Source organism: Polyodon spathula, chromosome 1 (assembly GCF_017654505.1).
Source record: "Polyodon spathula isolate WHYD16114869_AA chromosome 1, ASM1765450v1, whole genome shotgun sequence".
Taxonomy (NCBI): Eukaryota; Metazoa; Chordata; class Actinopteri; order Acipenseriformes; family Polyodontidae; genus Polyodon; species Polyodon spathula.
Window position 1 is genome coordinate 101,633,995 of NC_054534.1, and position 26,738 is coordinate 101,660,732.

The 26,738-nt window shown below is 39.8% G+C and overlaps 1 protein-coding gene across 1 annotated transcript in view; it reads right to left on the minus strand.

Moving 5' to 3' along the window:
• Nucleotides 1-217: 217 nt before the first annotated feature.
• Nucleotides 218-26,738, minus strand: part of LOC121325522 (histone-lysine N-methyltransferase NSD2-like) — a 31,921-nt gene continuing 5,400 nt past the window's right edge. Inside the window, exons 2-23 of the mRNA XM_041268080.1 lie at nucleotides 23,214-23,879; nucleotides 18,787-18,928; nucleotides 18,173-18,342; nucleotides 17,406-17,831; nucleotides 14,542-14,701; nucleotides 13,939-14,004; nucleotides 13,629-13,741; nucleotides 13,273-13,360; nucleotides 13,061-13,185; nucleotides 12,567-12,701; nucleotides 10,557-10,683; nucleotides 9,772-9,972; nucleotides 8,865-9,044; nucleotides 8,553-8,709; nucleotides 8,247-8,452; nucleotides 7,990-8,093; nucleotides 6,681-6,950; nucleotides 5,656-5,772; nucleotides 2,674-2,815; nucleotides 2,249-2,355; nucleotides 1,946-2,150; nucleotides 218-1,481 (exon numbers count right to left, since the gene is read on the minus strand). Of these exons, the coding sequence (XP_041124014.1) occupies nucleotides 1,207-1,481; nucleotides 1,946-2,150; nucleotides 2,249-2,355; nucleotides 2,674-2,815; nucleotides 5,656-5,772; nucleotides 6,681-6,950; nucleotides 7,990-8,093; nucleotides 8,247-8,452; nucleotides 8,553-8,709; nucleotides 8,865-9,044; nucleotides 9,772-9,972; nucleotides 10,557-10,683; nucleotides 12,567-12,701; nucleotides 13,061-13,185; nucleotides 13,273-13,360; nucleotides 13,629-13,741; nucleotides 13,939-14,004; nucleotides 14,542-14,701; nucleotides 17,406-17,831; nucleotides 18,173-18,342; nucleotides 18,787-18,928; nucleotides 23,214-23,849 (4,152 nt within the window). The 5' untranslated portion in view covers nucleotides 23,850-23,879 and the 3' untranslated portion in view covers nucleotides 218-1,206. The remainder of the gene's footprint in view (nucleotides 1,482-1,945; nucleotides 2,151-2,248; nucleotides 2,356-2,673; nucleotides 2,816-5,655; nucleotides 5,773-6,680; nucleotides 6,951-7,989; nucleotides 8,094-8,246; nucleotides 8,453-8,552; nucleotides 8,710-8,864; nucleotides 9,045-9,771; nucleotides 9,973-10,556; nucleotides 10,684-12,566; nucleotides 12,702-13,060; nucleotides 13,186-13,272; nucleotides 13,361-13,628; nucleotides 13,742-13,938; nucleotides 14,005-14,541; nucleotides 14,702-17,405; nucleotides 17,832-18,172; nucleotides 18,343-18,786; nucleotides 18,929-23,213; nucleotides 23,880-26,738) is intronic.

The window sequence follows — 26,738 nt, forward strand, 5'->3', positions numbered from 1 at the left end:
ATATATATATATATATATATATATATATATATATATACCACTCCATTGTGAGGTACTTCAAATGTCCAAGAGTCGTGGGGAGGTTACCTCTTTACATGACACTTTCAAGACAACGCGTTCCGACAAAATCCCTCCCCTTTTTTTGTTTGGGTTTTTGGAATCCTCGTTGTTATAAATTACTTTGGTTTTAAATGTGTCAAAATTTACACAAAAAAAAAAAAAAAAAAAGGAAACACTGAACACTCTCCTCATCCCTAAATTTACCGATGCACTAATGCAATGTGAAGATAGTTACCAAGCCCCTGTGCAGGACACCCACCCAGTCACAGCCGAGTCTGAATCCTGCTGTACCAGTGTTTTCACAATATAAGTGCTTTAAGAGATCTTCGAGATTAGCAGCAGACTGGTCACTCTTGACTGCGCTTACTACAATCACTTTGAAAACAGTATCAGGAACTCCCAAACAGGAGGAAGGCTAATTAGTTCTGCAACTACCCAGCCCAATCAAAATAAAAAATAATGTGTATATTGCAAAATAAACTTGACATTAATGGATAAATAAAACGTAATATTCTTTTTAATATTAGTTTCCCTGCAGTAGGGGTGTCTGGTAACCCTGAACAAGTATTGCAAAAATGTTTGATACTATTCTTCATAAAGACCAGTTGAGCTACAAAAAAACCCCCAAACAAATAAAACACAAGTATTACAACTTAAATGCAAACTACACGAATACAGAAAGACAGAAATCAAGAGCTACTAATAGTGTCTTTTTTTGTTGAAGATATTACAATTCTTAAAACACCTTGATTGGCTGGTAAATGTTTTACGCAACTCTGACAAATTTCCAGTCTTATTTATTATTATGGACTTTAAAAAATATATATCTCTACCGTATTATATTTTCCAGAAAAAAGTTTGTTAAATAAAATAATTCAAGTGTAAACTGTAATGCTGTAAAGTTTAGTCTTGTGCTTACCACAGTTGAGTATCAGTACAGATGCATTAATAAAAAAAAAAAAAAAAAAAAAAAAAAAGATTAAACCTGTTTGTATGGCTCAATGACGGGGGAATTGTTTTCCCTGAAAATACAGTAAGCTGTACAGTTCTGATAAACATTCACTGTGGGAAGTGGTGTGTTTTATATGTACAGAATAGTGTTAGCAGCTTGGAACTGCAATTAGTCTCTCTCCCACCCAACAGTGCTCAGCCTAAGCTTTTCCTGGAGTTCTTGGTAGGCTTGGACTTCCCAGTCTGCTTCTCTGAAGGCGTTTCTGGTTCCTGTTCTGTTGCCACGATTTCTTGAGCGTGGCTTTGTTCCAGATCTTCGTGTTCAGAGCAACGTAGCCGTCCGTCCACAGGTGATGCGAACAGCGCCCCCTCCTGGTGCTCTTTACAGAAGGAGTTTGGGCAGAATTGGCAAAAGGTTACAGAGTTTTTCCCACAGACATCACAGTGATGCCACGGGCAGTCCCATCGTCCTGCCAAAAACAAACAAACAAACAGAAACATCAGGCAAGTGCTGCTTCCAGATTTATTTGTGGACTACTAACACATTTAGTTGCAAGGTAGCAGTCCTTGTAATATTAAACACATTACATTTTTAGGTTGCATCTAGCAGTAATGTAATGAAAAGAAATACATACAACAAAATACGTAATCAATCTTTTTTCCAAATAAATACATAACTGAATTCCCACATGCCAATACAAAACGTGCTGCACATCTGTTGTAGATCTTGGACAAAACTCTCTCAAAATTGTGCTGTTAACAGTAATAGATCACTTCTTATTACAGATAATATCAATTAACTCAACATGCCATATGCTTTACATATAAAAAAAGAAAAAAAAAGCCACAAGAATACAGTACACTAACTTATGTATGGCACTTGGCCGTGGATTATGGCGATTTGGTCAGTGATTCTGCTTCACAAACCACTCACCGAAAGGACGCTTGGTGAGATCGAGGCAGGATAGGTGGTAGGTCTTGGTGCAGGTCTTCTTGTCACAGAGCACCAGTTCTCCCCCATCGCCACAGCGGAAGCACTCGTCTTCAGACTGCTTCTTCACTTCGTTACGAGACTTGCGCCTCTTCAGCTTCTTCTTGCCTTTCTTCCCTTTGTCTTCTGAGGTATTGCTAGTTGCATTCTTCATTGTTAAAACAGAAAGGGCAGCGAAAACAGGATTATGAAAACAGCCGTAGACAAGACAAGATATTTCCAGTGAAGAGTTATCAGATCGTTTACCTTGGGCCGGTCTCCAAGAAATCCACTGCAGTTAGGAGCTCCACACCTGCAGATAGTCTTCTCATTGCCCAGACAGTCGAGGTTATAATTGAAGGTCAACTCTGTCCCTGGATTTACAAGACAATTCAAATGAGGATGCAGTGTGTGTGTGTGTAGTATTTATGCATGCATGACTGGAGGTGTTCCCCTTTAGATGACACATCAATTCTTAAATTTAAAGAATCCACTGCGCCATTCTGAACAACGGGTGTTAACCCCAAGTTCATGGTCAAATATTTTATACATAACAAATGTACCTTAACGTTTTTCAATGGATTCTTCAATTCCCCCTATGTAAAGATAATTCAAATCACAGCCCTCTGGTATTGCTATTGTATTCACTACAGTAGTTTGTAACGGAACGTGCCCAGCATAACCCATCTCACCTGCCGGAATATCACACCCAGCAAACAATCCCACCCTTGTGTCTCCATTCACCGTCCACTTCTGCGTCTCACAGTTGGGCTGGCAGCTGTGGTTCATGAAGCGAGAGTAGTTCCCTTTGAGCCCAGCATCAATGATCCGGTCCTAAACACATAACAGGTTATTCAGTGCAAGGTCAATGGTAATGACACCACGGATCCAGGAGGATCGTTGTGAGCTGAATGCAGAAAGAGCAAATGTGGGTGTAACAATATTAAACAAATCTTTAGTAACACCTTTAATACAAAATAAGCTGGACAAACATTACAATTACTATTCGCAATTGCATTAACATTATTTAAAGTCTATTCACAGGTATACTGTAATAACAGTACAATCCGTTTCATTTACAAGGTTTTGCTGAGAATTAAATGGGCTTTTAAATCCTCCATGTTCTAACTTTCTCATTTAAAAGTGGAATTAAGAACAAGACAACAAGAGCACAGCATTTAATAATTGACTAGTTTTTTGTATTGGTGTTAATACAATTACGAATAGCAACTGTAATAAGGTGTATCCATCATACAGCGCCTATAGAAAGTCTACACGCCCTTTCAAAAGGTTCACCTTTTGTTGCCTTATAGTCGAATTATAACGCATTAAAATAGTTTTTTTTTTTTTTCATTTATCTACACATCCTACCCCACAACTTCCAAGTGAAAAAAATATACTAGAAATGTGTAGAAAATTAATTAAAAATAAAAACTGAAATAGCTTGGTTGGATAAGTGTCCAGCCCCTTGTAATAGCAATCCTAAATTAGCTCAGGTGTAACCAATCGCCTTCAAAATCACACACCAAGTTAAGTGGCTTCCACCTGTGTTAAATTGTAGTGATTCACATGATTTCAGGATAAATACAGGACCGTTCCTGTTCCCTCTGCTGGGTAGTGCATTTCAAAGCAAAGAATCAACCATGAGCACCAAGGAGCTCTCAAAAGAACAAGGACAAAGTTGTTGAAAGGCACAGATCAGGGGATGGATGAATATCCCTTGGAGCACGGTCAAGACGATTATTAAAAGAAGTGGAAGGTGTATGGCACCACCAAGACCCTGCCTAGATCTGGCCATCCCTCCAAACTGGATGATCGAGCAAGGAGACTGATCAGAGAGGCTACCAAGAGGCCAATGGCAACTTTGCAAGAGCTGCAGGCTTTTATGGCCAAGACTGGTCAAAGTGTGCATGTGACAACAATATCCCAAGCAATCCACAAATCTCGCCTGTATGGTAGGGTGGCAAGAAGGAAACCATTACTCAAGGAACCCCACCTTGAATACTGTTTGAAGTATGCAAAAAAAAACGCAGGAGATTCTGTAGCCATGTGGCAAAAAGTTTTGTGGTCTGACAAACCTAAAATGGAACTTTTTGGCCTAAATGCAAAAGCGTTATGTTTGGCGCAAACTCAACACAGCGCATGACCCAAAGAACACCATCCCTACTGTGAAGCATGGTGGTGGCATCATCATGTTATGGGGATGTTTCTCATCGGCAGGAACTGGGGCGCTTGTTAGGATAGAAGGGAAAATGAATGGAGCAAAGTACAGAGAAGTCCTTGAGGAAAACCAGCTGCCCTCTGCAAGATGCTGAAACTGGGACGGAATTTCACCTTTTAGCATGACAACGACCCAAAACACACAGCCAAAGCTACACTGGAGTGGCTAAGGAACAAAAACGTAAATGTCCTTGAGTGGGTGGTGCGGTATACCTTCCACTTCTTAATCATTGACTTGACTTTGCTCCAAGGGATAGTCAATGCCTCTGAAATCCTTTTAAACCCCTGCCCTGATCTGTGCCTTTCCACAACTTTATCCAGGAGTTGTTTTGAAAGTTCCTTGGTCTTCATGGTAGTATCTTTGCTTTGAATGCACTACCCAACTGTGGGACTTTACACATATGGACTCCATTTAACTTACTGTGTGAATTCTGAAGGCAATTGGTTGCTCCTGAGCTTATTTAGGAGTGTCATAGCAAAGGGAGTGAATACTTATCTAATGAAGACTTTGGCTTTTTATTTTTAATTGATTTATGTTTTCACCCCCCCATTTTTTTCACACATTGAAAGTGTTTAGTAGGTTGTGAAAATCAAAGGAAAAAAAATCCCATTTAAATGCATCAAGATTTCCGGTTGTAACAACAAACTGTGAAAGTGAATACTTCCTATAGGCACTGCATATATTTTATATATAAGTTTGGAAACCACTCGGAAGAAAGAAAAAAAATGACTACAGCTTGCAAGACTTGCTGTTTGGGGCTTTCCTTTCACGACAGTACTATGAGTTTATCTTATCAACCGAGTCGCAAGTAAGTTTATTTCTCTTTTAGACAATGTATTCTATTGGTTTAAATCTGTACGGTGGCAGTACATTTACAGCTGTAGTCCAAGATTTAATTTATGGCATATCTGGCTAACTAAATTAAACAAAAATAAAATAGCACTCAATTCAACAAATTACCTGTTAGCTTAAAGTTTATACAAAAATAGTCCCAACATGTCCAACATAGCATTGGTTGTAGTACCGCTGCTAATTTACAGTAATGCATGGCACAATATTTTATGTATTATATTTAAAGACTCGCTTTGGCTAACTTCAGATTACACGCAAGTAAACATTTTCATTTATTGTCAAAATGTTTAAAGTTGCCTGTAAAACATTAGGTGTCATTAACAAATGTTTGCAAAAAAAAAGCATTAATACCAAGTATTACTTTCAGTTGTCTTTCACTACAATTGCGTATTCTAGTAAATGGGTCTGGTTAATTGATTAATTAATCGTCCAGACAGGATGATTACTCAATTATCAATATGTCAAGATTAAAACCCCTAATAAGGCATCTTAAGGTCAAACCAGAATGTAAAGCATCACTGATGAATGAACCAATTTTTAGTATTTGAATGATCACTTTACATAAATCCCGGTATTCCTTGCTTACAAGAATACGCGTTACCTTGTCAATGGTGAGCATGTAGAAATGAGAGATATCGTTCTCCTGAGCATATCGAATCCTTGCTCTGCACTCCTCTTCATCTATCAGCTCCCCCACATATTCATTCACAAACTCCCCCTGAAAAAAACCAAGCAGCCTGTAAACACACATCCCCCATCACAGCTGTAAATTGAGTAAGGAAAACCAGATCCCAACGACCACCATGCACAGTATGTACATGATAAATAGAAATTTCCCCGATAGTTCATGCTCTCAGTTAATTATCGAATGTTCTATATTTGACTTCTGCTTCTAAAAGGTACAAGGATACACAATGTCATATTAAGTGATGATTAAGTGCATATGCTTCAGACATAGTCACTCAAGCATGAATGATCAAATGATTAAAAAGAAAACAAAAACAATGTCCATCATTTTTATACCTTATTTCATTCGAAAATAAATGTTACAGTGATAAGTGTTTCATGCTTGGTATATTTAACACTCAGTGTAGTCTTCCATATGCACACACATAAGGCTCGAACATTTTATTTTTATTTTCCAAATCTCTACCTCCCTTTAAATGTTCATTAGTAGTTGTTAAGCTGTCTCTGCATCCGAATAGAGAAAACGATTAATAACAAACTGGGTTTAAGATATATATATTTTTTTATTTGCTATAAATCAAGGAGGTTAAATGTCGCACATGCTATCAGTGTACACTCTAATGGGTATTTTACATTGAAAAGAAAATCTGTCAGGACAGCTCATAAAACGAGGGAAAATAGCAAAAGCACCAGCAGTTTAGTTAGAAAACAGAATCGGCTCAAAGTTTGTTTTAAAAGGGATGTCATTGATCAAAAATAAAACCTGAAAACTTCAAGCCCTACACATCCACAAGATCAACTACACCTAGTGCAGAACTATATTTTAAACTGGAGTGCTTCTTAATTAATACAGGTTACTTGAGTTTTACAACACACTTAAAAGTGTAAAGTTGATGAGACAGATATTAAACAGTAGTAGCGAGCAGAGGGCTCTCTCACCTTTTTGATGTCTCTCTTGGCCACCAGCCCCCAGCCTTTGCCCACAGTCTTGATGATCTTGGTCTCTGGGTACTGGCGCTTGGTGAAGCCCTGGTTCTGGCAGCGCTCTCTTGCTGGGCACACAGAAGGGTGGCACTCGTACATGAGCATCCTGTTCAAGCATTCCGACTCAAAGCCACACGGGCTCTCGTCCGAAGGCTTGCAGTTACACTTGGGGATCTCAGAGATGTCTGCCGTGTAGATCTGCACCTTCCCACAGGGCTTGTTCACCTGGATACAAAGAAGTATTGTTAAAGAAAAAAAAAACACCCACTACAATTAAATACACAGAAACAAAAATACACAACAATTTCATTGGGATCAAATCCTAGTTTTAAAAAGAGCCTTTGTCACAGCAAACTACAAAATAGAAGTATAAATGGGGCGCATATTGTTTTTAGGATGTAAGTAGGGTTTCTGTTTTTCGGGTTTTATTAATAGTATTTTTCGGTGCTTATTTTTAGCTATTTCAGTTTTATGCAAGTCTTTTCGGGGCTTTTGTTGATATACTGTATAAAATGTGTGTTTTAGTTACTTTCCAAAATGTTTTTTTTTATTTTTTATATAGTACTATAAAATAAGTAACTCAACAGTACTTGCACATTTAAGTTGTACCTTCTTTCCTTTGCCTTCCACAACAAAATCCCTCTGGTCACAGGCACGTTCTTCTGGGGTTTTTATAAATTTTCGCCACAATTCTGTTTTAAATCCTCCGTATCTTACAGCTTTAAATCCCGCTGCATTCCTTCATCCTGATTGTAACCTTGTTTTAAATCTTGCAAGCGGAGTCTCCCAACAAAAATGTACGAATGTGCTGTCATTCAGTAGTTGGGGCGGGATTAAAGTATTCAGAACAAATCAATGATAGATACAAGTCAGGAAGGCGGGACATTGCCCAGAAGCACTGGGAAATGTATTTATTATTTTTGTAGTAGGTTTTACTTAACGGAAAAAGGGTAAAGTCAACGTGAATTGATTAACCATTTCCACAGTTTTTCCGGGATTTTCTGGTGTTTATTGGCTACCCACTGATTTCTTTTTTTTTTTTTTTTTTTTGTATGGGGGGGGGGGGGGGGGGGGGGGGGGGGGGGGGGGGGGTTTCAAAAGTAAACAATTTGGCTTTTCCTGAGACACAAGCAGAAACTTAACAGATAAGAGAATACCTTAAAAGCAGAAACACACAATGCGACTTGTCATTCTTTTTCTCCAACACTTTTATACTATTGACAGTTTGGAGCACCCTGTCCAAAATGCTCCTAAGACGACGAACCTTGATGTACTTGTAGGCTGGTGGTTTGCGTTCATTCTCCTGGGCTTCCTTTGCTTCTCGTTCCTTTTTGATCTCCTGAAAACGCTTTTCCGCTTCCTGTAGAGCTACAGCAGATAGGGGTTATTAAACAAACAAAAAATAAAAAAACATGAAAAAGCCCAGCACCAATTTAAAATCATGTAGGGTAATTTTAAAAAGAGGGCCAATCAATTACTGCTGACAAAACATTCATTCTATCACAGTACAGAGCGGTTTACCTGTTTTGAAGACTTTCCCGATGCCCTTCATCTTCTGGTATTTGCCCCCCCGATCGCCCTCCATATAGGGAAAGACACGGGCCTGGTGTGTCCAGAAGTAATCCTTGGAGCCGAAGAAGAACACGGGAAACTCCCCGATCTCGTGGCGCAGGTGCTGGATGTTTGTGGGGATTCCCCGCGGATGCCTGATCTCTGCCGGCCACCATCTGTTAAAGATTGCACAGAGAACAGGGTCGGATTTAATTCCACGGTATATTAACCACTGTGTCAATATTGTTTGTTTGTTTGCCTGAAGGTGCTTCTCACCTGTAGTTGCCCAGTTTGACCCAGATGATGTCTCTGTACTGGGGCTTCTTGCCAGCCTTGCAGTCGTTGCAGTACCAGCTTCCATCTGGCATCTCTATATTGAGACAGTCAGGGTGGAAAGCAGCAGGACAGGATTCGCAGCACAACAGACTGCCCCCTGCAGGAACAGAGAGGAACACATCATTGTTAACACAAATGCAGTTGCATGGTGGATGTTAACAATGGATTAAAAAATCATGACATTCCTTTATGGCATCTATTGGACAGTGAGGGAATGGGAAATTCCTACAAGAGAAAGAAAATCATGCTAACCTTTGGAGCAGACAAAGCACCAACTGACGTTGACGTGTGCATGGTGGCTGTACCCTTTCTTGGCTGTGAAGTGGCTGGTGCAGATGATGCTGTGAGAGGCCAGGACCTCACATCCTGCTGCAATGCACACATCCCCCGTGTGATAGGCAACAGGGCAGCGCACACAACGCACCATTTTACCTTTGTGAAAACGAAAAGACACTGCTTTAAATTTCGGAGTTAAAACATTCTCCGACTTTTGGAGAGTTGATACAGTAATTACTATACAGTAGGATTTACTGGAGTGCTGCTTAATTAATATAGGTTACCCGAGTTATTGCCAGCACTCCCAATACAATAAAATTAAAACGTTTAGGAAACTAAACCGAATATAAAACAACCCTAACTCATTTTCATGGTGAAAAACATTTGATGAACAGGGTTTAAAACGTTTAAAACGAGGATTAAATTGGCAAAGTGGTTTGGTAATTCCTATTGGCTAAATTTGAAGTCAAATTACCGGCAATGTTCATTACTTAAAAGTGCAAGTTTAAAATCAGTGTGGCTTTGTCACCCTCCTGCAGAATATTGCAGTTCAACAATGCCATCTAGTGGGTGAACATTAAAGTGCAAGTAGGCTGTGTAGTCCAGTGGTTAAAGAAACAAGCTTGTAACCAGGAGGTACCCGGTTCAAATCCCATTCAAGGATTAAATTGGCACTGTGTGACCCTGAGCAAGTCATTTTAACCTTCTCCGTCTTTCGGGTGAGGCATTGCTGCAAGTGAATCTGCAGACCTAAATGCTGCCATAGTTTAAAATCATTAAAAATATGTCACCCTTCACACATATTTGGAGATATAAAATGAAAAAAAGGATCTCTTAAAACTCTTAAACGCTGTGAATTGTCCTTGCTTTACCAGTTCCCTACCTTTAGTAGATTTGAGGCTTGAGGGATTGTTGACGAAGCAGCTGACACAGGAGTGTAAGGGGCAGCGGAAGCCCTTGTTTGAAAACACAGACGGAGGGTACTTCCTTGCGCAGTCTTCATGGTAGAATTTACCACACTGGAGAACCATGCAGCGCTTCACTTCCCCATCACTCTTTTTGCATGCAAAGCAAGAGTGGATTCCTGCAGGGGAAACCAGAACAGACGACACAAGGTTGAGGTCGGTTCACTAACACCGTGGACTAAGCATGGTGTTCCAGCATACCACAATACACAAGGGCGCTGGAACTAGGGGTGCTGGGGCTGCATTAGCACCCCCTGGCTTTGCATGGCTTCCATCATATACAGCGGTTACAGTTTTGCTCAATGGGTTTCAGCACCCCCACATTAAAAATTATTCCTGTGCCACTGACAATACAACTAAATCCGAATTAAAAAAAGAGGGTTATACCAATTAAAAAACTGCTTTCAAATGGATTTATATATACAGCACAAATAGCCACCACCAGTTTGTACACATCTTGATTGAATGCCTTGAATCATTAAAACCATGATTTTTTTAAAAATCTATTTTATCTACTGCATCTTTAGGCTTGCATTTTACTAGAAGAAATATAGGTTTGTCCTTCACAAGACCTGTAAGGAAAGGCTCTTCTTTACCTGAACTCTTACTCAATTTCAGATATTGTAGTTAGGTGTGGCATTGCAGATTGGGTGTAGGTGTAGGCATTGAAATAGCTCAGGTTGCAGTGTTTTCCATGACTTACCGGAGGTGCATTCAGGACAAAGAAACTTTCCTTCCGGTTTCTCAGTCAGCCCCAAGCAATTCAAGTGGAAATGGCCACAGCACTGCCCTTCACACAGAATCAGCGAATCGCCAATAGTTTCGCAAACCTAAAAACAATAATGAGATCTATATATATAACATACAACAGGGCATGCGTTGTGTTGCATTAACATACAGCTGTAGTTGGGTTGGAGGCATGAAGCGAAGCAACACAACTCAAGTCCTGTAGTGTGTTATCCCACTTATAAACACGGCCAAATATTATTTTTATTTTTTTTTAAACCCTTTTTTTTTAAAAAAAAAAACAATTTTATAGGGCTTTGAAGAAGGGTACATATTGACCTTCGAAGGTTCAGAACATGTTACCGAAGGAAGGTTAGAACCTTCGATTGTACTCATTTGCATAATTTACTGGTGATGTCACCACAGCTACTATTTATATTTGATTGAAAATCCTATTTTACAGGTAAACAATATAAATGGAATAAAACATTCATATGTAGTTTAAAAATATGTTATAGAACAGTAATCATGTTTTTATAATTTAAATAAAAATACACATTTAATAATAATAATAATAATAATAATAACAGCAACTGATGATTGTAAAGTGACCCCAGAGACTGGATGTGCCTCCATGATACATCAAACGCTTGCAGAGTTTGTATTCAAGTTTTTTTTTTGTTGGTCGTCTGGGCATTTAACAAATAAAAATTCCAAACAGCAGAGGGGCTGCAAGACATTTTTTTCAATACAGCTTACGATGTACAGTGCTTTGTTGTCGAGATTACGAATGAAGACATTTTCCTCAGGTTAACACAAGCTTTATAAATTAAAATGATTAGTGTTTCATACTGAATCTACCACAGCACTTCTCCTACGCTGTCTTGTACAGTAGGTATTCAGGACATATTTTACTAAAGCACTAACCCCCCCCCCCGTTTCTATCTGTTGTTAACATTAAACTGGAGATTCAATGTTTCCATTTATTTATTCCAAAGATAAGCGAGGCATCATTGAAGCAAGGTTATTTAGTCCCATTGGTTTTAGAGTATACCAGAGCGCTTCATCATTTCAGTGGCACAAGGAAATTTGGTGTGGGTGAAAGGAAAAACAGCATCAGGGGGGTATTTTAATAATGATGAGGGCACAGGGGATTACAAAGCACAGCATACATCCATCTATAGGGGCTTGCTTTCTCTTTCTTTGAAAGCTTTGTGATTTTCTGTTTCTTTCTTTTAGGAAACGATTTCTAGCCCATTTTCATCCGTAGTGATAACAAAGCTGTCGGGTTTAAACACACACTGCCCCTCTTTTAGTTTCATCCAAATCAATAAAAAAAAAACACCAGCTGCCCAAGCATTTATTTTTTTTTGTGCTCGTTTCACTTTTGTTTTCTTAGACTTCATTAAGTTTGACTTTAGTTCTTCGTGTCTCTTGCTGAAGGAACGTCACTCATTTTGAAAAACGTTAGAAAGACCTCTCACACCAAGGTGTATATTTACTGCAAGTTTAATATGTTGTGTATTGATCATTTATTAAATTGAACTGTGCTTAGGCAAAAATTAGTTCTGCCATGCATTGTGCTATATATCTGCATGGTTAAAAATCCTCAACAACCAGTTAGGCATCTGAACATTCAGTTATATATAAACACACACACACATACACACACTTTTTTTTAGCTCAGTTTTCCATACAGTGGTTACGGATCTAAGAAAGAACTCCATCCCAAACCTCTCTAGTAGTACAGGAATGGCAACTCCACTCAAAACCAGCAAACTGATTCAATATGAACATCTATGACCACTTTGTTTTCTATTTCAGTAAATGTGTGCTGGTACTGAAGAGACTTGTTATAGCATGTGGTTAGAGATGAATTCATAATCTTTGCATCAGTAACTAGTGCTCTAACTGGCAGATTGTGCTTTTCAGTGTAGCAGATGTTGGGACGTACAGATATTGGTTTACAGAGCAGAACGAAAGTCACCTGACACATATTATCCTTTTTCACATTCCCTCCACGTTCAGACTTCTTGGAGGAGACAGATGCCTCTGTCTGAACCTCATCGACACTTTCGCAAGGAGACTCTGGACGCTCGTCCCCGTGCCCGTCAGAGGAGGTCTGGAGCAGGGACACACACAAACAAAATATTAACATGAAGTTTAATTTGACTTCAGCTGGAATGAATACCCCACTCCTGAACTCTATACAAGGGTTGGAAAATGCCAAGGGGGCACTTTCTCAGCAGTTTCAATATGTGCATAGGTCATGATGTAAATATAAGGCTGTCTAGTGCAGTTTTTTTAATGAGAGTAAAAATCCTCAAATTATTATAATTAGGAAATTGCATTAAAAAAACCAAATTATAATTTGGAAGTACCACTTATATTATCTAGATACATTTGAATGTGAAGTGAAATTTGAAATAGAAAAAAAGCACACGTTGGTGTTAGTGTTGACTGCTGTGCGTCTTCGTTTACCTCATGTTCTGTGGAGGAGGCTGGAGGGGAGGCGCTCTTGCTGGCCGGGGCAAGCAGCGCTTCCCCCCCGGCAGACGAGCGCTTTCGCTTCTTCAGGGGCTTGCACTTGTCCGACAGTTTACTTTCTACAAAGCAACCAAACAAACATGCCGGTAAATCCAGCTGCAATCTAAAACACTACAACTAAAACAAAATCAGTTCAAGAGTCTTACCAGACTGGCTATTCTGCACATCCAAGGCAGTTTGCGATACTTCAGTCTCTGGAGCAGGTTTTGATTTAGATGGTTTAATTGGGTTCTTCTGGGTGGAGGAAAGTGTGCAGCGGGTTAGATTTAGCCAATTGAAAAATCAAGAGACAATAAGGCTTGTGTGGGTTTATTTTCTATTTTTTTATTACTTGGGCTGTAATAATGACTTAGGGTTGGTTGCAAGCATCCGTCTTTATGTAACCTAAAACCTTTCTTGCAATAGCTCTGACTACTACAAGTGTAACAGTAATAAATATTAAAACATGCAAACCAATTTAGATAAGAGCGAATTGGCATAAAAATAAAATGCAATACAGCACCTTGCGACTGGGACTGCCCTCCCGTCTGACTCGCTTCTGGGGTCGTGCTGGAAGGTCTTCTGTATCCAAGGGCCTCTTTTTCGATCTTTTAGGTTGTGCTACTTCTGCCTTTCCTACAAAAAAAAAAAAAAAAAAGTTATCAACACATGACACAAGAAACAACATTACTACCAACTAGTATGTAGTTAGATCAGAGGCAGTAGGTCAGGGAATCATTGACAGCAGCTGATCCAGACTTATGATTTTCAGTAAAAAGTGCCAACATGCATTACTGTCCATCACCACTCCATGGAAATTCCTTGTAACTCACCTTTGGGTCCTGACCTTTTTTTAGTTTTTTGAGCAGTGCTGGGTTGGGTCTCTTCTGCTTTTTTCTCTGAGGGGGGGGGGAAGAGAGATAAACAAAATGGTAACACGAGGTAGTACAGATGTTATTTTCTATTTCGTTTCCACAATTAAACTTCAACATATTGGCAATTTTTGTAATCAATCAAAAAAGCCTACTCATAGACCTTTTCCTGAGAGTGATGTTACTATTTCTATGCAACACTAGATGCACACAACATGCAATAACAAAATGAAACACAAACGTCACACCAGTGCTTCAACATATTTTGGCCACGGACACTTTTTGTACTTCTCAATGTCGAAGGAATGACCATTTTTCTCACTTGACATTTAATTACATTCATATTCCAAAACATACAAACAAAATTACATTAAACAGATTTAACAAATGGCACCAAAGTAGAGAGCATGCCCACATAGTAGATTGTGATGGGTTTAGTTTCCCTGTCAAAGCATCAGTATTGCAGTGTTCAAGATCATGTCAGCTGCTGTCACGGGCACAGCACTTAGGTCTTATGGGCTCAGATCGGCCCACGGGCACAGCCTTGAAGACCGCTCCCCTCACCTGAGCCTGGAAGAGGAGAGGTGATCCCAGCCCGAGCCTTCCCAGTTACAGCCTTGGTTTTAACCACGGCTTTCTTCTTGCTGCTCTGTGGACTCATCACGGATTGAAGCAAGTCTTTATTGCCACTTTCATTACAAGCATCAGGGGACTCTGCAACAACCTATGGGTGGAAACAGAAGGGGAATCAATGTACTGCTAACACATTTAAATAAAAAGTGTCTGGATTCCTGCATGTTAAACTGAAAATAAGCAACATCTAAGCAGAAGTAAGACTTCACGGACAGGGCAGAAATCCACTCCATGTACATAGAAAAGCTTGTCCAGGTTTCACCCATTTGCAAGCTGGGGATCTATTGCTCATTGGTGTGTGTGTGTCTGTAGCCCCGACAAGCCTGGCTGCAGGAAGTGAGGTGCATATGCCAATATAACACTATGTGCAGGTTTATAAGGTACTGTGGAGAAAAACAATATGCAGTCTGCCGAGCAAAAACTGTCAAAAAAGCCTAGTGACGTAGGTAGCTCTTGAGGGTAGATGGCCAAAATGAAGAGCTCCAGTATTGTAATTGTGAAATTAAAAAATGCCAGTAATTCACATGTGCATAATCCTGGCAGCAACTTTTAGTTTTCAAAATGACAGAGTTGAACAGGCATGACACTGCTTCCCAGTACACAGCATGTCTTGTATTTTGGTAGCAAATGAGTCAATGACTACAGAATGCTTGACTCACAGTTCCCCTTCGGAAACTGAACATACTGTATAGTAACTCCACAGAATGCACAACATACTGTACAATGAAATTTGCAGGAGCGTAGGGACAAATTTGGTTTGCAGTTTTATTGTGTGTTGTCCTTTTTAGATCATGTTTGTGAACACATTCAAACATTACATGATAAAACTGTACCTAACTGAAAAGTAATACAGACTTACAACACACCACCACCACAAGATTTGATATATATATATTATATATGTATATACTAGATAGTATATATTCTATATATTAGTATATATTAATATATATATAATATATATATATACATACATATATATATATATATATATACATATACATATACATTATATATATATATATATATATATATATATATATATATATATATATATAGAAATGTTGGTTTCAGTATGTTATAAAAGTTCAATCTTATTAGGAATTCCATGGAGTTGCCAGTACAACACACTCTATATTGATCTACTTTGTAGTTGCCACACATTTGGTTACAAACTAGATCAACATATATGTAGTTTCTACACAAAGCTATAGGCTAGGTCTCACCTCGTCAGGATCTGGGTGGTGGAGACCATACATCTTCCTGAAGGATCATCCTAGACATTTAACCATCTTTGCAGCTGTACTTCAAGAACATATAATTTGCTACATCCTCTAATGCTCTTTTACTTATGCAGCAGAACCAACAATGGATTTACCAGGGCTTACGTGACAGTAATGTGTCTTTCTTGGGCCGATTATGCCAGCCCAATCTCTAATCCCAGGTAATGCCAACATGTCAGGAAGAACGTGAAGATATTTTTTACTCTGGTCTTGAAATGTATTGCTGTTAAGTATCACAAGGTAAGTGTCCAAAGAGAGTCACTGGATACACGTATGATGCATCCCGGTTGTCAACCAGTGTGTTATTTTTTTGTGTTCCTTAATGTAATTTTCTATTTCAGTCACCTCATCCTGATGACTTTTTAAAACTCAGGAGGTAAAAAGTCATATTTTAAAATGCTAGTTTGATATACAGACTGAGAAACAGACTCCAGTATTCAATGACTTGTACCAAGAGTCTTACATTTCATCAAAGACAGACAGCCGCCATTCACCTCCAGATTACTTAACACTCAAGTTGTGCTTAAGAATGTTCTTAGCAAGTATTAACACAGTTGGCCAAGAGATTTACATATATGCAAAACTCAGTGTTAGACACTACACACTTAACTATACTATAGCTACCCCTGGAGGTATAAGAAAATAATGCATCACCTTGACATGTTCTTGTCTTCTAAAATCTAGTTTTCAAATAGCATAAGCTTTCAGTTTTTTGGGCTCAATTAAAAAAACAAATTAAAATGTTTTTAGTGATTATTGAAACCATTTGTTATTTCACTCAAACGATTACTTGCAGGCAATTAGAAGGCGGTTTGTATATTATACAGCTACCTGCATATCACAATATCCATCACTTAGCATTCCGTCCATGGTCATGGTTTTCAGTTTGTATGTGGTTCACTGTTGCTGGCTTTGTCATCAGTTCTGTAATGACCACTCGAAAAATAAATGCGCCGATGATGGAGGGGGCAAGCCATTCAACACCACTGTATTGTGCTGTATCACCAGACAAAGTAGACTAATGGTTAAAGTATTTGCTACTTCCACCTTTTCAATAAAATACACACATCTATTAGTTCTACCTCCTTCCAAGGAGCCTTTTAGGTACTGCATCCCTAACTTGATTGGCTGGTGCGCATTACTATAGAAACAAGAAAAGGGGTCTGGTTCCACGAAAGGGCTGGCTCTGCGAGATCAACAGGGTGGTGCAGACTGTTGTGTAGCTGTAAATGCTTAGGTCGCCAACGTGGTGACTTGATGGTCAAATCTACTGGCCATATTAAAACTGAAGGTCGTATTTGGCGTCCTGATTTGAACCACCATTTGTGTTTACTCGAGCCATTTTAAAAACCACACCTCACACAAACCAGAGATTATATACCCCCTTACAAGGAAGCCCTGTGAGTAGTCATGCACGCAGATACCAGGTCCAACAGCACTTCAGCAGTAACACAGCTCCCCAGCACATTCCTAATGCAATGGCAGACCTCAATGACCTGCTCTTATACAAACCTGGCTGGTTGGCTGTGCTGCGTTTTTCCGTCTCCTGGGAGTGGGGGCTGCCCTGTTTTTCCTTTTATTAACTAGGGTGCTGCGCCCCTTTCCTGGTTCTGTCCTTTCAGATACCTTATTCACAGGAGTCTTTCTAGTCCTTGAAGTGCTAGTGCGTGTGCGGGAAGGGGTGTTCTGTACAGCTGGTTTCAAATCTGCGTCGGCCTCTTTTTCTTCCGGCTCCGATGTCTCGCTGGTCTCGCCCCAAGGCCCTGCCTCGATCCCCACCTCCAGAAGCACCCGCGGGTTCAGCCTAGGCCTCTTGTTCTCGTAGACGAACGCATACTTGGCCATCCGCTCCTTCAGCGTCATCCCCAGGGCTTCTTGTGCTTGGGTGATGCCAAAATCCCACTGTGTGCGCAACTTCACTGAAACTGGTTTGAGCAACTTTAAGAAAAGAAGAAAGATTAATGAGGAGTAGGATGTACTGCTATTACATACCTTTTAGTCCAACTACAGGCCTAACATCAGGGATACTGGTAATTTTAAAACGTATACTTTGATTGATCTGCCTCGATTTCTGGAAAACACAGAATTTAGCCAACACAGAAAATAAGAAAATAAACTACAAAAGATGGGGTAACCCAAATCGAAGATGGTTTGATGTAGGACATACAATTTTACAAGCACTTAGATTTTGCAATTGTATTATTCCGAAAGAACCCAACTAAAACTTATTTTCTCTATTAAAAGTATCTTGATATCAGTAGTAACCACATTTCGCAAACCTTTTTTTTCTCGCTCCTGGACGTGGCTTGCTTGGCACTCTCCAGGCACAGGCCCTCGTACTGCTCCTGCCCCTCAAAGGGGAAGATGCTCTTCTCATATATGTAGGCCCTTTCGGGAGCATTCCCCAAGAACTGCACGTGATATTGCACTAAAGTCCTGCTGTTCTGTCCTGCAAAACCCAATTTCACACATCTGTTCCAATACACATGTTATTGCGCAGCATATTTTGAAACTGCTTTCAGTATTTCATGGTTCTACAGCTATTCAACAGTAGGTTCCACATACTTGGCATAAGGTCCTAACCAAATGCATGCAGACAACCTTCATCCAGGAGACCAATTTCATGGAAAAACTAATACAAAATGGACTGATCATTTAGCACATAAACTAAAACTTTCTGATTTGCTTGAGGAATCTTAAGGCCCTGCAGACCTCATTACTTCTTTACCGGTCTTGAGGAGGACCTCTATGGAAATCTGCATTTTCAAGTGTATTCTTTTAAACGGGACTGCAGTCACTAGCATTGAGATCTGTGAATAGTGATGGCACAGGATGTGACAGCTGGTTTTTATACATGTACAAATCTGTGTAGACTTGAGTGAACTGTAGGTACCTTTCAGTTTAACGTGATGGTTCAGATTTGGATCCGTTGCAACCATGCAAGGCCACCAGGGGTACCCAGACACCTTGGTCCAGACCACATCCCCTACATTGAACTTCAACGGGAGGTCCAACTCTTTGTCTTTATGGGACCCCTGCCAAACAAGAAACTCAAGTTAGTAAACTCATTTCTGTGCACAAATGAAACAGATATGTCAGTGACATGGATCCCCACCATTTTCCAAACCAGTCTATGTTCTTCCAAACCAGTCTGGCCAGGGCCAGCAGGAGGTAGCAAACTAGACAGAGTCAGAGTAGTACTTTATATCCGAGTGGGTTTGGTGCACAAATCATCTACATTTCACCAAGACGCTACAGCTTAGCTAAACCACTGGTGGAAAAGCACCTTTACTATAAACACACACTACATTCTCAAGGTGCAATAAAAATCTAGATCACCAACACCAGACACCAGAACAACCGTTCTTCATGTTACTCATTCAGTGTTTTAACCAGAATGATGGAGGTTATTAAGCAGCCCACTCATGACACATTACCTAGCCTGCCTGGGAACTGGATGCTGAAATTCTGGTAAAAGCCAGTCACTAGCTTGTCATCACGAGGCCTTTTACTTCTGGAGGCCTCGGTCCAGGTCTCAACCCAGCTCCCGAGAATGGACATTCAATGTGTCAGGAGGACTTTGGGCGAATGGCACGGTTCCAAATTATGTTGCATGAACACTCCCTCATTACCACCTGCACAAGCTTAACATATTAATTTTGGCACACATATCAAGTGAACATATTTCACTGAATAATTGTATTAGCTGCTGGCAGTGGTTGAAGGGTGGTGCTGTGGTTTTACATAACTTGGCAGCGATAAGATTAGTGGTTTCCTCATTGCAGGATGGAGAAAATGAGAGCAGACCCAAGGTGGGTAACAGCAGCAGGGACCTATACCTACCATGTTTTCTCTTTAGCGATAGTTGTTGATTTAACCTCTGGACTGCACATTTACAACAATATTTCCCTAATTACTGTAATGTTTTCCAAGGTTTTTCTGGTGACAAACTATTAGTGTAGTGTTAAATTCTTTTTGAGACGAATTTGAAGGCAGAAAATAAAATTATTTTATATGTAGTGGATTCAGGTATCCCAATCATTTTTAAAGTGGAGGAACAATCCAGAAAGATGATACTTATTATTTATTTCAAATAGAACTCTGCGTTATTGATTATTTAAAACCCTAGTTTTTTATACCACAGTGGGGGAAGGGGGAATTTTATTTTTTATTTTTTGGAATGTCACATGGTGTTCTGGTGACAGTTGTTGCCAATAATTTATTTTTATTGTTTTATATAATTAAGGAAATATTGGCTTTCTTAAATTAAACGCACATGCATATTCGTAAACAACACAATAAAGCAAATCAAAACAGCTGAATACAGATAGAGTGATGATATGTTAATTACCAAAGCAAAAACTGTTGCCAAGGAAGCTATACAAAACTATTTTTTGCTTTTCAAAATGGCATTAACTATAAAAATAAATAAACAAACAAACAAACAAACAAACAAACGTGCCCTTTCATGTTCAAGGGGAAATCGGTGATTCAGCAAAATGACAGGACCCTAGGGTTTACATTGATTGACATCAGGGCAGAACACAGAGAAATATCAGGCTGGATTTTATGGGCGAGCTGGTACTCATTTGCAAGGAAGGATGACAAAGTTCTCTCACGCAGGCAGGTGAAAGTCACAGCTTGAATTTCATGTGTGTGTGCTGGGGGGTATTTCCCCTCTATGCTGCAGCCAATTGACATGCTGCAGCCAATTTTAAAAATTTTAGGGGGCGGGTGATGGGGGGGAAAAAAAAACACTTGCATATGCATATATATATATATATGTTTTACTGCATCACCATTCACACTGGTGGTGCTTTAAAATAAGTTGCTTTCAGGAGAACAGCTGTTCATCACTGTGAGACAGAGCACTCTCCATTGCCGGACATGAAGCTTTCGCTGCAGCAGAAGAAAAAGGTGTTTTTTTTTTTTTTTTTTTTTTTTTTTTTACACTCAGCCTTATTTCTGCCTCAAAAAAAAAAAAAAAAATCATGTTTGGTCACTGCTACATATATTGTAATCATAGCTAAAAAACAAACAAACAACAACACTGCACCATTGAACCTCAATGTGAAATAAACATTAAGCGGGAAGCTAAGCTTCTAAGCTTTCCAACGATACTGCCCCTTTCAGAATATCTGCTACAATAACGGAGCAATACACTCAAAACCTAGGACTATATAAAGGAGGAAAGGACAGGCAATCCCGTGATGCAGTTTGGTACTCAATTAGACACTGTTTGTGGATCCCACTCAGTACTGAACACATTGCAGTGATGCGGTGTTGCAGTGCCAGGATATACCAGTATTTTTTTAGTAACAATACAAAATACCGTTAATATAAAAGTGACTGACTTATTTATGCTTGATTATGTCAAGAAACATTTTGCCACAGCAAGTGGAAATACGTTAAAAGCGTTGCAAATGCACAGTTTTTGTGATCTACGGGCTTCAGAAATGCCTCCACTGTTTAACTCCTACCACTGAAGACATCATTTTCCTATCGTTCTTTATATAGTCCTAGCTCAAAACGAAACCTAAGCAGTGAACTCTGTCACATGATGAGAGGCTTAACTTCAGGCAGTCGTAGTTCCGGCTAGGAGTACCGTATACACATACTGAATATTTCTTTGGAAAGCCCAGAGTCTATACTTCTAAACAAGCACCAAGTCTGTACTTTTAAACAAGCCACAAGCTTTTACAGTGCCCGAGTAATATGTGCGTAACCTTCGGTGCACTTGTGCTCCAAAATTAATGGGGGTGAGTTTTAAGAGTTAAAGCGAACGTCACCGCTTGCAAAACACCTAGATGGACTTAATATTGTATTTTTTCCCCCCTAAAACTGTTTACTTATTGCAGCATTCTTGAGTTTCTATAATGCTCAAAGATAGCGGCCGAGAATCACGCAAGAGACAATAAAGTGTTGCAGCACTTAAACTGTCCAGCACTGCTTTGATTTTTTAATTTTAACCAGAACTAGACTAGTCAGAAAGCGGCTCATAGTGCTTTCGTCACAGACACCCTCTTCTTTAGAGGTGTTTGTAGTGTTTCAGGCATTCCAAATTGTGAAAAATACAGTAGCTCTTTAAACACCTTTGCGGGATTTTCCCCGCACTGAAAGTTGCAGATATGAGGGAGCAACTTGGAAAATGCGCAATTCCCACGATCCCGTGCTGAAATTCAAGCCCTGAAAGTTTAATAGTATTTTTGGATTTTCCAGCTCCTAAGTGCAAAAATGCAAGTGTGCATACAGACAGATGGATGAACAGAAATACAAACACCGCCTAGAACCACTATTCTCAATAACTTCTTCATGACAACTGGAGAAGCATTTCTTGTGTGAAATGTGACAATGGGGCAGAGTGAGCTCATTGGAGTTAATAGGAGGTCCAAGACGAGAACACTATGAATGTACACACTTAACTATGTGCAAGTTAATTGATCAGTTTAAAACACCGGGGGCCCCCCTTGGACTACAGCATTCCTGCTGCCCCCAGAACATCAGATATGTGCTCATCTAGTGGCAGAACAAACTATAAACAGCTAAAGTCAAATCCAATAAACTGAAATTACCCAAGATCAACCAGCAATAAACCCTATAAATCCCCCCAGGCTTCTCAGCTTTCAACTGTGCAGTGTTAAAACTTATTAGAAGCAGTCCAGCCTTCCTCTGACATTACTCATCGTGTAGTTTTAGATACATTATATATAGCAGGCTGTGATTAATAGCCACTAGAATGTGGAGATAATCAAGCTTCCTAAACATTTCTCCATGACCCAGGAGGGAAAAACAGCCTAATGAAAACCAGAGCGCATGTTCTCTACACAATCAATTTTTAGTAGGAACAGTTTTGTATTGAAAGCTCTTTATTTGTCATGAAAACAAACCAAAAACATTTGCATTCATCGACACTGGATAACAAGGGGGTTGGGCGAGTGTGAAGGGCTTTTCTCTACGTAACTTTCTGCATTAGAATTTTATGTGTGTTTTCTGGTAACTTTTCAGTGCGTCTTTCATGCCAACCCCACCATAAATTGTTTCCTTAAAAGCAAAGAAATGTGTTCTGTAAAATCAAACCTTTGTCAAAGACCAGCTGTGTATCAAAGTCCCTTAAAGTCATTAAAAAGCAAGTTTGCCTATGAAAAGCCCAGCAACGTGATTTACACTTAACTGCTGTACCAACAGCCGCACATCTATATCCATTAAAGCAGACTAGATGCACTAAGACACTCCTGAGGAGCACAGAATACTCGACGGTTCTTTTCACCTATGGAACCGAACCAGTGAAAGGATAAGATAAAACATAAGACAATATCCAACCTTTTGAATCTCTTCTGGGTTACCCGATGGGGGTGGTGGGGATGTCTGCACTGGTGGTGGTGGCGGCAGCAGCACAGGAGAGGAGCTCTCTGGCTCCAGCTGCTGGTCAAACTTGAGGTTTCTCTTCCGCTTCACTCTCCCTTTATTTTTTCCACCCTTCCTTTTCTCCATTGCGGTGGTGTTGATGGTCACACCATCCTCGTCCTCACAGAAGCAGGACTCGAATCGGGGCTTCCCGTTGGAGACAGTTTTGGTGATCTTCAGCTTTATCTCAGGCGATTCGCTCTTTTTCTGGGGGCTGGTGTGCTGTGGGGGCGACTCCGTTCCCTTTAAGACCAGTGGTTCTACGCACAGCTTGGCCACCTTGTCCTGCTCCCCATTTAGCACCCGAGAGGTCAAGTCTTTCAGGGTCTCGGTCAGAGGGTCGTGCCCGTTGATTTTGTGCAGGACGCCTTCTTGCAAGGTGGCAGCCAACTGAGCAGCAGCTTTGTCCATGAGGATCGCTTTGTCGGCACTCATCTCTGTGGCCGTCTGGTTCTTTCTGCTGCCCAGGGCCTCTGGGACTGGTTTCATACTGGCAGGGGTTAGATGTTCCGGCATTGACGGAAGAGAGCTGCCCTTGACATTCAGATCCATTCAGTCCAGTTGTTTCCAATCGCAATCAAACTGCAGCAAAGACAAAATTGAAAGATGAAAAGTTAAATCACAAATTGAAAAAAGAAAAATAACTAGTTTTCCAGTGTCCCTCTTTTGTTCTTGTGGGGTTCAATAACAATTAAAAATGAGCCTGCGGTTCATGCCATTATTAGGTGGGCGGTGTGTTTCAAGCCACTGCCATGGATTGAATTATTGTGAACTGCGATGTTACTGGTTACAGTGTAGGCTCTTGATCTTATTTACTTACATAGCTAGCTCAGAGACTGAGACTGTATTGTTGACTGGAATGCAATGTTGATTTGGATTTCATGTTGTCTTTTACATTTGAAAACAGTATTTGTCAGGGCCATAGAAAGTTACATTTCCACTGTAGGCCCATTCCACATAAGGGATGTTACAGTTTGAAGCACACCCTCCTGTGTTATAGGCTGAAAACTTTGTTCAACACACATTTAAAGTTTCTTAGAGGAACATTTTCTTGATACAAAATTTGAAAATTGATTTCCAAATGTTGCTATAACCCACAACGTGGAATGGGCCTGTACCACCTACTGTAGGCATCTAATAGTGTTACAAAGTCCAAATGATGATTCTGATTAATACCATGGAACAAAAAAGAAAAAGACAGTGAGCCTATTTTTAAAACTTAAGTCTTCATGTTATCTTAATAGTACAGTACTTGCACCTACATTCTGCATAAATTTGCAAATGATTTCCCGTTCTTATCAAACATTATTTCTTTCAAAAAGATTATGTAAAACTGTTCAAGTGGATTAAGAAAGATTAAATAATTCACAAAAACATTGGGTTAAAAGACCGCTATACACCAGATGCGATGTGATTTTACATTGGGTGACAAGTTATTTTCAAACCGACATGACCTCACACTCATGAAGCGACACGGCAAATTAGAAAACTGCCAGACTACATTGTTTAGAAATTTGGATCAGAATAGTTAGCTGTACTTGGGATAGAAATTTTGAACACATTTCCTATTCGAATACAGGGGGGTCCAACATTTTCAGGCATTCGATTACCTGAACTCTAGTCCCTGCTCTTACGCTCCCAAGAATATGGCAAATATCCTGTATGTATGTGTACTACAAAGCAGACCGCATAATAGAGCAAGACAGGAGCCAGCAGGATTCACGAAGTGGACAAACCATGTCCAAGGCGAGATTTGTTCGTTCAATACTGTATTTCCTTAGGCACAGGTTTTTCCTTGTTTATTGAATTAAAACGTATAGCTCAATGAAACTTGTATCGAGACACAGTTGAGCAGCAACGTCACACCACGTATCCCTTGTAATTAAAGTTACAGTAGCATAATGCTGCGCAGTAGAATTTTTAATTTTTTTTGCTGTATTCAGAATAAAATAACCCATCATACAGCAACCCAGATATTCTACATCTGTTTATTTTTAACAAATAACATTCATAAAATATGAATAGTGCAAATATTGGAACCTGGCCAAAATAATAAAAATACATTCCCGGACTACAACAGTTTAACATTATTAAGTACTGACATCAGATTAATCAAAGTCATTACTTTGTTTATTCAATAACGTGTACATAAGGAAAATTTGGAAAACAATGTTCAATTATGTTTTTTCTCCTCACTGCAGCGAGTCCCCACACAGCACAGATGTTCTGAAGACGTGTGAGCGTCCTCCGATCTCACAAGCCTAAAGCCAGAATCGCTTTTACGCCGAGCAATCCAGAGCAGAGGTGGGTAGGCTACCGATCCCGAAGAAAAGAGACCAGCCCTGCCTCTTATCCACTCTGAATGTGCTCGTGTCTGGCCACTAGGGTCACTGTTGTGAGATGAAGAAGAGTCGTCCCTGCCGGATTCCCATCTCCCGCCCCGGGAGTGTCAGAGCCAAGGTGACACCGCTTCAGAGTCCGCAGCCAAACTCAGCCTCTTTGCAAAGCCCAGGCGTGAACTGGCAGCGCCCAAGCCGTGCGACTCATCCTGCGCTCCCAGCGGCAGCTCTTTGACTGGATGAGCCACTGGGGAATCCCTGGTCGTACTTTTAGTGGTCAGTGCAAATGTTGACCTTCACAGAAAGTCAACAGTAGATGTTTTACATTGAAATGCCGTTCAGAGTTAAAAATAATTCCTTTCCCAGTATCTTGCTTTTTCTTTTCAGTCATTACATTTGCTTGGCATTTAGTATGTCTTTATATTAGTGCTGTGATGAACACAGGATTTTCATGTTGGCATATTCGCTCATAGCTTAAATATTCGCCCATTTTTCAAAAAGGAGTAGCAGCCATTACATTGCTCTGAAAGCAAGCAGAGGCAGCATAGCAGCAGGGCAGGGTGTGTGTCCGTGGACCGTGTGTGCCTTTATTTTATAGCAACACCTTACAATATATAACATTAAAACAGAAAAATATCCCAGGAGTAAAGAATTAGTTGTGTAGGACTTACTTTACCACAGTGAATTAACTACAAAAGAAAGGATGCCAAATAGCAGTTCAAGTTAAACGTTTTTTTTTGTTTATTCCTGAAATAAACAGCACAAAATTGACAACACCTTTTATTTTTTTTTTCCATTCCTTGCCACTGCCATTTCTTCACAGTAAACAGTGTCTATAGACACTTTTCATAAAGTACAGTAACAACACGGTTTGTTTGTGGCTTTTGTAGCTGAACAAGCAAAACAAACTGAAATTTAATTTTAAACACCTCAGTAAAAACGTGGAAATAGCATTGTAAAGTGAAGGTGAAAAAACTCACCGTTTTGGTTTTTGTTTATTACATTCCACATACAAAAAAACCACAAATTGTTTATATATTGTAGCGTGCACGGGAGAAGGCAGCAGCAGGGCCGGTAGGTGACAATCACATACAAAGACATG